This window comes from Bufo gargarizans, unplaced genomic scaffold (assembly GCF_014858855.1).
Source record: "Bufo gargarizans isolate SCDJY-AF-19 unplaced genomic scaffold, ASM1485885v1 original_scaffold_2037_pilon, whole genome shotgun sequence".
Classification (NCBI taxonomy): Eukaryota; Metazoa; Chordata; class Amphibia; order Anura; family Bufonidae; genus Bufo; species Bufo gargarizans.
Genome location: NW_025334615.1, coordinates 71,067 through 83,437, shown reverse-complemented (window position 1 = coordinate 83,437; position 12,371 = coordinate 71,067). Strand labels below are relative to the sequence as shown.

Genomic DNA, 12,371 nt, shown 5'->3' with positions numbered 1-12,371 from the left:
AGTGTGCGCTGCTGATCTGACTACCACTGTAACAAACTTTTTCTCTGACCACAGCGCAGACCCCACTCCTCTTCCAATACAATGGGAAGCACTGAAATGTGTTCGGTGCGGGGTTCTCATTAAACATGGCTCCCGTCTCAAGAAGGAGAGAGCACATTGCCTCAAGCTTGCTCTACAGAAGGTCGAATCTTTGGAGCTTGCCCACAAGCGAGCACTCTCCTTGACGACTCTCCTGGAGACGTCTTACAAGTGTGTGATCCAAGCATGTCGTAGCAAATTCTATGAATATGGAAACAAGAGCACATTCCCGCTATCAAAAACTCTGCAGATCGCTTGGAACACACCACCTCAGAAATTGCCTCCTCCTTCCGCTCTTTCTATTCTGAACTATACAACCTGCCTTGCTCCTCCCCAGCGCGACCTGACTATATGCCCGAACCCCTCCTTCAACATCCAAACTACATGAGTTGGAATCTGCTAGCTTGGAGGCGCCATTCACGGAAACCGAACTTCAAGCGGTCCTCAAGTGCCTGCCAGGTGGCAAGAGCCCAAGTCCTGACGGGTTCACGGCCAAGTCCTTCTTGTCATCCCTCTCCCCTTTCTTGTTCCAGGCTTTCCTTCCCAGCACAGACCACTGAAGCACATATTGCAGTTAGCCCCAAACCTGGGAAGAGTCTGCACTTATGCGCCAGTTATCGTCTTATCTCTCTCCTAAATGTAGATCTTAAAATATTAACCAAACTTCTGGCCAATAGACTGAACGCCTTTCTACCCTCGATCATCCACCGTGACCAGATGGGGTTCTTGCCGGGGAGGGAGGCAACACACCGCAAAACATTGCATATCATCCACCATGCAAAAACAAACAATATCCCCCTCATGATCCTGTCCTTAGACGCTGAAAAGGCCTTTGACCTTGACCATCTCTTGGCACTCTATTCACACGGTACTTTCTCAACTGGGTATAGATGTCTTGGATGTTATAGGGGAGAACACCAAAAGACAACAAGAAGGAAGGAGAAAGACACTAGGCCTCACCGCTAGGGAAGGAAAAGGGTCACCACCTATAAAACCCTGCTTCTAGCCCTAACTTCTATCTGTATGGGCACCTCTCAATGGTAGAGATGCCCATACACAGGAACCTAGAAAACCCTGGTGACCCTCGGATGCCCGAAAGGTAATGACAGGGCAGAGACAACCCGTTCCTTCCCTGGTGAAGGAACCAGCATCTCACTGAGGCCTAGTAAACAACCAGGAGGGGGGAATACAATACACAACAAGCAGAACACTTAACTTCTGAGGATGATGGATGAATAGGACTTCAACACGAACCACACTCCAGCTCTTCCAAAACCAAATGAAGCTATCCAGAGCAAGGAGTGATGGGTAAAGTCAGACTAAATAGGGATGGGTAAAGGTCACATGATCCACACCTGAACAGGAGGTGTGGACATACCAGCAACACACAAAGTGAAACCAAAAGAGGCAGTCATATCACTAATGTGCAGATAATCTTTCAGACCTTCTAAGACCTGTCACAGGAGTGACAATAGGTCCGGGATTCCTATCAAAGATTTTCAGTATGTACCAACAACCCCTTAGCACAAGTCAAAATCAATGTCACTCTTTCTTCAAGGCTGTCAATTGTCCCCCCTGCTCTACATCCTAGTTATGGAGCATCTTATGTCCTCTATACGCACCAACCCGGACATCTCTGGAGAAAAAATTGGAGATCATAATCAATAAAAAACTGTAAAAAAATGTTTTTTTTACTGTAAAAATTAATCTATGAAGTTATTATGTGAAGTCACAGGAGACTTTGAGAAGTAATAACTTTGCCTCATCTGAGCTAATGCTCGCTCCATACAGTATTGGACCGAAGTTTTATGCAAATCGACTTCGGATGTTTCATCTGAAGTCAATTCGCTCCTCCCTACTCACAACATTCAAACAAATGTGCATAGCCCCCTCAGCGGTGTTTAGAAGCATATCAACTATATACAAACTACTAATACAGTCCTGATCAAAAGTTTAAGACCACTTGAAAAATGGCAAAATATCATATTTAGTATGGCTGGATCTTAACAAGGTTCCAAGTAGAGCTTCAACATGCAACAAGAAGAAATGGGAGTGAGACCAAACATTTTTTGAGCATTCAATTTAATGAAAATAACGAATAAACTGAAACAGGCTGTTTTTCAGCTGATCAAAAGTTTAGGACCATGCCTCCCAAAAAAAACTAAACCCCCCAAAACAGAAATCTAACTTCCAAACATGAACTTAGTAATGAGTAGCTCTGCCATTATTGTTTATCACTTCAAAAATTTGTTTTGGCATGCTTGATGCAAGCGTTTCCATGAGGTGAGTGGGAACATTTCTCCAAGTGGTGAAGACGGCCGCACGAAGGCCATCTATTGTCTGGAACTGTTGTCCATTTTTGTAAACATCCCTTGCCATCCATCCCCAAAGGTTCTCAATTGGATTTAGATCAGGGGAAAAAGCAGGATGGGCCAAAAGAGTGATGTTATTCTCCTGGAAGAAGTCCCTTGTCCTGCGGGCATTGTGTACTGTAGAGTTGTCCTGTTGAAAAACCCAGTCGTTACCTCACACACGAGGGCCCTCAGTCATGAGGAATGCTCTCTGCAACATCTGGACATAGCCAGCGGCCGTTTGACGCCCCTACACTTCCTGAAGCTTCATTGTTCCACTGAAGGAAAAAGCACCCCAGACCATTATGGTGCCCCTTCCACTGTGGCGCGTAGAAAACATCTCAGGTAGGATCTGCTTGTCATGCCAGTAACGTTGGAAACCATCAGGACCATCAAGGTAAAAAAAATTATCATCAGAGAATAAAACTTTCTTCCACCTTTGAATGTTCCATGTTTGGTGCTCTCTTGCAAAGTCCAAACAAGCAGTTCTGTGGCATTCAATGAGACGAGGTCTTTGAAGACGTTTTATGTTTTTGAAGCCCTTCAGTTTCAGATGCCGTCTGATGGTTATGGGGCTGCAGTCAGCACCAGTAAGGGCCTTAATTTGGGTCGAGGATCGTCCAGTGTCTTGACGGACAGCCAATTGGATCCTCCGGCTCAGTACTGATGACATTTTTTTGGGTCTTCCACTTGACTTTTTTGTTCCATAACCCTCAGGATCATTTAAGAAATTCCAAATGACTGTCTTACTGCGTCCCACCTCAGCAGCGATGGCGCGCTGTGAGAGACCCTGCAGTTCAACAACCAGACCACATTCAAAAAGGGAGAGTTTTTTTGCCTTTGCCATCACAATGTGTGACTACCTGACAAAAAATAACAATGAATCCACATCTTTGCACAGATTTGGCCTTTTAAAGGAATGTGGTCCTAAAATTGGGATCAGCTGAAAAACAGCCTGTTTCAGTTTAATCGTTATTTTCAATTTATTGAATGCTCAAAAAATGTTTTGTCTCACTCTCATTTCTTCTTGTTGCATGTTGAAGCTCTACTTGGAACCTTGTTAAGATCCAACAATGTAAAATATGATTTTTTGCCATTTTTCAAGTGGTCTTAAACTTTTAATCAGGACTGTACATCAACGCTCCTCACACCTCCTCCACTTTTGTCAGGCATGGGAGCGGGATATAGGTGCCCATTTCCCCCTATCTCAGCGGAATAAGAGTTTCCTCTTGTCTCATAAAGCGCTGATTTCTACTAAGGCCCAGGAAACGAGTTATAAAATCCTGTCCAGATAGTATAGGGTACCCACGTATCTCCATAAATGGTTTCCCAAAGTGTCAGACTGCTGCTGGAGATGTCACACAGAGGAAGGTACGATTATCCTTATTTGGAGTAACTGTACTGTCCTGTGCCCCTTTTGGGACTTTGTACACAAAACCATCAGAGAAGTGACGGGCATCCCTGTCCAGAACTCCCCTGAAGCTCTCCTACTTTTTGTGCTTGACCTAAATATTCCTGCCTACAAAAACTCACTTCTGAAATACATTATTCAAGCAGCTAAAGCAGTCATTCCTCGACTCTGGAAATCCCCCTACCCTACCTCACCAGAAGAATGGTTTGAGGAAATCACTCTATACCAGAGAATGGAGGACCTAATTAGTGTGACACCCTTAGACGCTTCAAGATTCTTGAAGACTTAGGGCCCTTGGGACGAGTTTCGCTCTTCTGAGATGTTCCGGAATATACAAATGTAACTTTCTTTGCTTAACTCCTTATCCCCCCTTACCCCCCTCCCCTTCCATACTGTCTTTGTCTGTCCCTCTTTTTCTTTAAGTTATTTCATCAGTTGTTATACTCCATGTTTTCTTAATTGTCCCTATCCATGCCGTTGCGTGGCTTATTACTTTTTGAGCACTGTTTGTTATGCGTGCTTCTTCATAAAGCATCTTTATTATAAGCATGTATGTTACACCAAAAACATAAATAAAAAATTGAATTAAAAGAAGTGTCATTAATAGAAGTGTCATTAATAAAAGTGTCAGTGCACTGCAAATTGCAGTCACTATGATCTGTGGGTGTAGTGTATGTAATCTCACCCTCCTGTGGATTAATTGCGGTCCTGTCACGGTTGGAAACATGTGCATTCCTGGCATTTAAAGCTGAAGACCGTTGGTGAAGAGAAGATGAATTCCTGAAACTGTCCCTTGTGCTGGCTGATGCAGGATAATTTTCTGAATCTAGAGGGGGTGAGTAGCTCCTCTTTTCTTTCCTAGCTCTTTCTGCTGGCAGGGGAGAGAGCGGTGCATTGCTGTGCTGAGGCACAGTGATGATGTCATCCTCTGTGTCGCTCTGTGCTCCTGCATAAGGCTGGTGCACAGACCGGATTAGTTGATTGCAGAGCAGGCTCAGCTCTGGATCGTTCCTGTTGAAGACAGCTGCAGAGTCACTGTTCCCCACCGTAAGTGTCTGCCTTTTTAATGAATTGTTGCAGTAAATCTTCAATTTTCTTGTAAGTGCAGGTTATGTTTCTTCCTCCAGGTTTCTTTTCTCTTCTTTTATAGGTACCTTCACGTGATCATCCGTTGCTGTCTCCTCCAATCAAGTTTCTCCAGTGGTGGCCCCTGCCAGTACCATCCCTATCTGAATCCAGGTGAGTAATAAAAATAACTGTAATATTTGCGCATGTAAATAGTGGGTTCAAGACACCATGTCACCCCTATTTGCATCTGCAAATATGGATTAGTCAGACTATAGCATAATAACATAGTCAGTGGCGTAGATAGAAATGACTGTGCCCCACAGTAAATTTTGGAATGGGGCCCCCCTCCCTCAGTAATTTTTTCGCAACCACTTCCTTTCATGTCGCCCCCATTCCTGTGGCTAGTAAAGATCGCTCTCTCAGACCAGGCCCAGCAGCTGTTCCATCCGTTTTCTACACTGTCTATATTGTCACTGTAATACTGTTGAGGGGGCCCTGACAAAATCTTTTAGTCCTCCTCCTCTTGGATGGGTAACCGCTTCCCCTATAGCTACAGCCCTGAACATAGTACAGCAATGGTGCAGAAGCTGCTGCAGCAGGTGCTGCCGGGCATAAGTGGCTCAACTCCTCAACCAGACACTGTAGAAAGTAGGACGAGACAAGACGTTATGGAGGACGGGTCTCTCGCAATTGCACTGAGCACACACTGTGCCGCCACCGACCATCTCAATAATCCTCTGTCCTTATTTGAGACTTCCGCTTTGCGCAACCCAAATGCTACCAGTTCCTGACTGGCTTCAGAGAGCACTCAAGAACAGTCCGGGTTCCTGCCCAATTCCACAATAGCGACTGAATTCGACTTTACTAACGCGCATGATCGAAGAGTAAGCAATGGAGTGGCCATTTTCTTGTAGTGTTATGTAATGCACAACGGAGGCCATTTTGTTATGGTTCAACTTGAAGTAAAAGCAGGACAAATTCCGATTGATTTATGAAGCTGTCAATATCTGTCTGACCGTGGCTCTGTTATACTGTACTTTCACCATCTGAGTACTGTACAGCATAAATTGCCGCGGTCAGTCTGGAAAATGCGGCCGACACCCATCTAAGTTAAATAATTCCTTTGCATCCATATGTAAATGTAGCCGGGCTGCAGCGCCCCTTATAGTCTGGTTTATTAATGTGTGCAGACATCATGAGAACAATAAAGTTTGTTTAACGTTACGCTCGCCATTTAGGACTGGAAGTTGAAAACAAAGCATCTGGAACGCAGAACCGGGGTAACCCACAGGTGGAGCGCATCAAGAAGAAGTGGACTGGAAGCGCTTCCGGTGTGCGGCTTCTCTTTCATGTGTTTAGGGATGTGCAGCAGGTTAGTGACTCTTTCTCTTCTTAGGCCACGCCCACTGCATGTATTATATACTGTTCCTGCGGTTGAATGGCTTCTATGGGGCTCACATCAATACACCTTATATTTGGAGTGAAAAACGCCAATAATGGAGCCAAATAAACGGTACCACTTGAAACCTGTCACAACTTGGTGGTAGTTTGCTGTGACAAAGTTCGCCAGGCATGATTGTTGCCAGTGGCAACGTGTTGTTTGTTATGCATGAGTGTGCACTTCCCCTTTAAGGCGTCTTCCTTCCCATTCTGGTTTGCACAGGGTTAAGAGGTGTGTTAGGTGGAGCTGGGTGTAGCCTCTTGGCGCTTATTGTTTGGAGTTGTGAGCCTGAGTTGAGATTGTCTTGAGGAGCTGGTGCTTTTCCATCTGCCCAGTCCTTGAGGGCCACCTTATGGGACAGCGATGTCACCTGATGTCACCACTTTGTGTTTGTTTCTGTCACCCCACCTAACTTGTATGTTTGGTATGGGTTTATGTTTGGGTTTGTTGTTATGTCTGGTTTGGTGTTTCATGTCTGGCCTGTTTGGTGTTTCAGATCAGCACGGATGCCTGATGCCAGACATATCCTTTGTATGTCCTATACCTCTGGAAGGGGGTCCCTGGAGTTCCCCGGAGGGGGAACTACAAGCAGCTCGGCCTAGTGCACCATGATACTTGCCTCATGGTGGTCCAGGTTGTTTCTACTGGATTCTGTGTTTGGTGTTTGTGCTGGGTCCTGCCTGGTGTGTGTGTTTGGGCCTATGCGCATTTCCAGGATCCAGTGGTAGCGGCGTGGATGGCTCGAGTTCCTGTTCAGCTGTGTCAGGTAGGTGTTTATGTTGGTCCTGTTGACAGTGGTGTTTTCTGCCTCTGGACACTTACCTGTTGTGTCGTCAACTGCTGGCTGTTTTTTTCCCCTTTGTTGCTAAGCCTGTTGGAGACTCCAGTTCCTTTGTGTCTTGAAGGAATCGGTTGTCTACACCTTCTGATGCCATGTTGCAGGGACCGTTAGGATCATTAGGGCCCAGGTTTGAGAGTATGAGCCCCCCTAACATCGAGGGCAGCTCATATAGTGAGGAGATCAGGGATAGGATTTAGGGATGCTTAGTTGGTTTCCAGCTCCATTTTCCCTGTTTCCAGGCCTAGCTGCTACCTTATATTCCCCATATTGTACTGTGGGGGGTTTCTCCCGCTCCCCACCGTGACAGAACTGAACCAGAGTATGGGAAATGTTTTTTTACAGTAGAAATCAATTTATGAAGTTATAACTTCGGTTCATCAGAGCCAACGCTACTGTACAGAGCGCTCGCTTCGGATGTTTCACAGAACGACTCCCATTATTACTAGAATTGCCAAAAATAATTTTTATTTTTTTATTTTCAGTTTTGGGGTCGTGGTTGCCGCACTGCAACCCCATTTCTATGTCTACCCTGAGATCTTTGGTCACACCCAAAATTGTTGTATAGCCCTAGCCTAAAGGCTCATCTCAGTGACAGACAGTAGTCATCAAGGCAGCTCCTGGCCTGCATGCTGCTATATGGAAGTAAGGATTTGTTGTACATTAATATTTTGAGGTGAGGTCCTCCTGGCTTCAGTTGTGACATGCTGCTTGTGGCCCTGTCACCGCTGAGGCCAGTCATTGGCTGCATTGGATCATGAGATCGTACCCTTGCTTTGACGGATGTAAACACCACACGGGGACTGGAACATGGACATGCAACAGGGAGCAGGTAAGTATGAATCTTCAGTTTTTGGAGGCACTGTATAGATATATCCCATATGTGGCCCTAGTATGCTATTAAACATAAATATCTGCCTCAGAATTGAAGGAGTACAATAACAAATTACATATTAAAACAATTAAATGTCGTTTGTCGCTCAAAATATTTAGTTTTAAGAAGGTTTAACTGGAGAAAAGGCATCCCAAAAATTGTTATGCCATTTCTCTCGAGTACAGCTGTTTGGGTATGCAGCTGGTCTCAGAAGGGATGGAGCACCATTTGGCTTCTGAAATTCAGATTTTATTGCAACACCTCTGAAGTACTAGTACAGTAGAAACTCCATGAAGTAGCCCTGTTTCTGAAGCTACACCCACCCCCAAACAATTCAGCTAGGGATGTAGTGATGGTTTTGACACCACAGGCATTTCATAAACTTAATTAACATTGGATCATGAAAATTCAGAATTATTTTTTCCAATAGAAATTGGTTTAGCCCACATTTTCATTTTTGCAAGGTTTAAAAGGAGAAAATACCCCATACGTTGTCATAAACTGCTGTTTTGTAATACAGCAGCACTCAGAAGGAAAGGAGCCACATCAGGATTTTGAAACATGGAATTTGCTGAAAGGTTTTTTAATATTTTTGTTTACATTGCTGTTTGACTTCTTTTTTTTTTTTCAAATAATATTTTATTGTTAATAACAACAGCAGTGTACGCGGACCCTAAACAATATCTCATACAATTAGGGTACACAAATACCATCTCATATAAGTACAAGCAATATCTAGTTATAGCACATCCTTTAAGGTACACTTTCATTAATATCCTTCTGTACCTCAGTGTGCTCGAATTTATTAAACATAACTGAACAAGACATATTCTTATTCTCAAGTTTCTCCCTGGTTTGTTCCTATACAGGTTCTTTGCAAAAGCAATATACCCAGCGTCCCCCTTATCTCGGCTTGTTTTGTTGTGGGACAAGCTGTAGTTTTTATTGGTTCCATTTTGGGGTACATATGACCCTTTGATCACTTTTTACTTAATTTTTTTGGGAGGTGAGCAAAAAGTTTAATTCTGTCAATGTTTTTTTATTTTTACAGCATTCATTATGAAGTATATATGATATGAAAACTTTACGTGCCAGACGAAGCACATACGGACACCCTATAGGCAGAGTGAGAGAAGCTTAGCCGGTAAGCAGGCCGCAGCCTATGGGGGGAAGAGCTATCCCGGAAACTAGGCTCGCCAGGAAGGAGAGGAGAGCAGGAGGTGAGTCCACGCTACAGGGACTCTGAGTAAGTGAGCATAGCAGCAGCAGCAGCAGCCACTGTAACAAAATATTGGACCATCAAGTCTTGTCCTAGCAATTGCTGATGCCATGATGATAAATACTCATTGTCAACAGTTAAGGATCGGCCACACAGAGTTTTTTGGACAGGGTTTTGAGGCTGAAGTGGATCTACCAGGAAGAAGTATAAATTCTTCCTTTATATTTCTGATTCCTCTCAAATCCACTTCTGACTTTGGCAAAAAATCTTTTACGCAAATCTGCCTCAAACCTTGTCTAAAATAACTGTGGCCGCACCCTTATGGTATACTGAATTTTCTCTGTGTAAAGAGATTATGCAAGACTATTCCCTATCAACTTTTATTTCTTTTATTTTCTGTCTTTTAGATCTGTCAAAAACCGATTAGAGGATTTGGTACAATCCTTTTTCTGTTTTCTAAGGATCAAAGTGTTATGGAACCAACTAACCAGAACTCAAACGTAGACAGACAACAATGGAACAATGAGGGGAGTCAGGAGTCCGCCTCATCTGTTGAGAGCAACATCCCACCAATAAATCATGGACAGACACAATATCTATCTAGCCATTTTAAGGAGGAACAATTCTTGTGTGATGGAGGAAATGAATCAGCCCCCAATATTTATACACCAACCGATCCTACACAAGAAAATCAGCTTGATCATATTAAGGAGGAACCAGTCGCTTCTGATGGAACAGCCCTCAGAAATCCTAATACACCCATAGATGACATTGAATATCCATCTGCTCATATTAAGGAGGAATCTTGTGATGGAAGAAAGCTCATGGTCTCTGACATTGATGTGTTTAAAAGCCATACACATGGGTCATCTACTTGTGTTAAAGAGGAACCATTCTTAAATGATAAAAGAGAACACACTAACACTTGCACTCTCACAGATAATATACAATATCCATCTACTCTCATTAAAGACGAATCAGCCGCAGGTAAAGAAAACAATGATACTGACTCACCTATAGTTATTACACAATATTCATTATGTCATATTAAAGACAAATTAGACACAACTGAGGAAGACACTGATATTGATATGCCAACAGATAATACTCATATTAAGGCTGAAACAGGGTCAGGCGATGGAGAAAACCACACAGATGCTTCCTCATGTCGTACAGAAACACCTCTTTATACTGTTCATGTTAAAGAGAAATCACTTTCATATGAAGAAGATAATCTGTCAGAGTATAAACTAGTGTGTATCAAAGAAGAGTCGGTTTCTGGTGACGATGACAGCACTACAGACAATGATAATTATTTGTCCACTGAATGTATAGATTCACAGTTAAATGAAGAATGGTCACAAAGTGACGATGGAAACTTGAGTCAATCAGAAACAAAATCATTTTCTTGCTCAGTGTGCGACAAGCAATTTAGTCGTAAATCACATCTTTGTAGACACAATAAAGCCCACAGTGGTTTGAAACCATTCTCTTGCACTTATTGTGGGAAGTGTTTTTCACGTCTAGAACAGTGCATAACACATGAAAAGATCCATACTGGTGAAAAACCATTTTCATGTTCGTATTGTGACAAGAGATTTTCTCAGAAGTCCCATGCGACTGTTCACGAGAGGTCCCACACAGGAGACAAACCATTCGCTTGTTTCTATTGTGGAAAAAGGTTTTCTCAAAAGGCAAGACTGGTTGTCCATGAAAAATACCACACGGACGATAAAAGATTTTCATGCTCTTTCTGTGGGAGATGTTTCCTACGTCAAGAACAGTGTGAGGCTCATCAAAGAACGCACAGTGGAGAGAAGCCATATCCATGCACATACTGTGATAAAGGCTTTAATCAAAGAGCACAGCTTATTATACATGAGAGAGTCCACACAGGGGAGAAACCAGTCTCCTGTCCGGACTGTGGAAAATGTTTCTCCCAAAGATCTAACCTTATTACCCACCAAAGAATTCACACTGGAGAAAAACCCTACTCTTGTTCTTACTGTGAGAAATGTTTCAACACCCAAACAAGTCTGATTCTACACATGAGAGGGCACACAGGAGAGAAACCATATTCTTGTGCAGAATGTGGGAAATGCTTTACCCACAAATCAGTCTATAGCAAGCATCAAAGAGTTCATACAGGCGAGAAGCCATTTTCATGCACTGTATGTGACAGGCGGTTTTCTCAGAAGGCTCCACTTATAGCACATCAGCGGACGCACACAGGAGAGAAGCCTTTCTCATGTTCTGATTGTGGAAAGAAGTTTTCTCAGAAAGGACATCTTGTGACCCATCAAAGAATTCACACTGGGGAGAAGCCATTTTCATGTTCAGAATGTGGGAATAGTTTTAACACTCAGTCTAGTCTTGTTTTTCATCAAAGACTACATACTGGAGAGAAACCATACCCTTGTACTGTATGTGAAAAAAGTTATACCAATAAGTCTCAGTTGGTAAAACATCTGAAGATCCACTCAGGAGAAAAACCATTTGAGTGTCCCGAATGTGGTAAATGTTTTACCCGTAAGGCAGACTTTGTTGTTCATCAGCGGGTCCACACTGGGGAGAAACCCTACCCATGCTCCGAATGTGGAAAACGATTTACCATCCACCAAAACCTTGTCCTACACCAACGTATCCACACCGGAGAGAAACTTTGTTTTTGTTCAGAATGTGGAAAATGTTTTACTCGGAAGTCTGATTTTGTGATCCACCAAAGGGTACACACAGGGGAGAGGCCATACTCATGTTCGGAATGCGGCAAGAGTTTTAGCATTCATCAAAATCTCATTTTGCACCAGAGAATTCATACAGGAGAAAAACCATATTTGTGTTCCGAGTGCGGTAAAACTTTTGGTCAGAAATGCACATTGAATAGACATGTGAAAATACATAAGGGGGAAAAACGACATTCTTCCAAATAAAAGATGAACATTTTGCTGTACAGATTTATATTACTGAGTTTATATTATAATGTTCCTAAACATATTATATGTCAGGCTGTAAACACGTTTCTGAAATATCACAACCATTTTTTTAGATGTTGTAAAAGATTGAAGTGGGGCACTCTTTATAAGTAAAGGGA

General features: G+C 43.0%; 2 protein-coding genes across 7 annotated transcripts in view; one reads left to right on the top strand and one right to left on the bottom strand.

Annotated features, from left to right (window-relative positions):
* LOC122923890 (zinc finger protein 420-like) overlaps positions 1–4,877 on the bottom strand; it is a 22,913-nt gene extending 18,036 nt beyond the window's left edge. The window contains exon 1 of the mRNA XM_044274743.1: positions 4,526–4,877. The gene's annotated coding sequence lies outside the window, so the exon portion shown is untranslated. The remainder of the gene's footprint in view (positions 1–4,525) is intronic.
* Positions 4,828–12,371, top strand: LOC122923892 (zinc finger protein 345-like). Of its 6 annotated transcripts, XM_044274746.1 has the most exons (6): positions 4,828–4,887; positions 4,968–5,079; positions 6,147–7,115; positions 8,931–9,022; positions 9,113–9,281; positions 9,688–12,371. In XM_044274746.1, the coding sequence occupies exon 6, from the start codon at positions 9,754–9,756 to the stop codon at positions 12,208–12,210; it is 2,457 nt and encodes an 818-aa protein (XP_044130681.1). In that variant the 5' UTR covers positions 4,828–4,887; positions 4,968–5,079; positions 6,147–7,115; positions 8,931–9,022; positions 9,113–9,281; positions 9,688–9,753; the 3' UTR covers positions 12,211–12,371. The 6 variants fall into 6 exon arrangements, with proteins under 6 accessions (XP_044130681.1, XP_044130684.1, XP_044130685.1 ...); XM_044274749.1 differs by lacking the exon at positions 8,931–9,022 and having other exon boundaries at positions 6,147–6,280; XM_044274750.1 differs by having other exon boundaries at positions 6,147–6,280; positions 8,931–9,281.

Coding starts and splice junctions, on each gene's coding strand:
- LOC122923892 (XM_044274749.1), top strand. CDS start 9,754: ATGGAACCAACTAACCAGAACTCAAACGTAGACAGACAACAATGGAAC.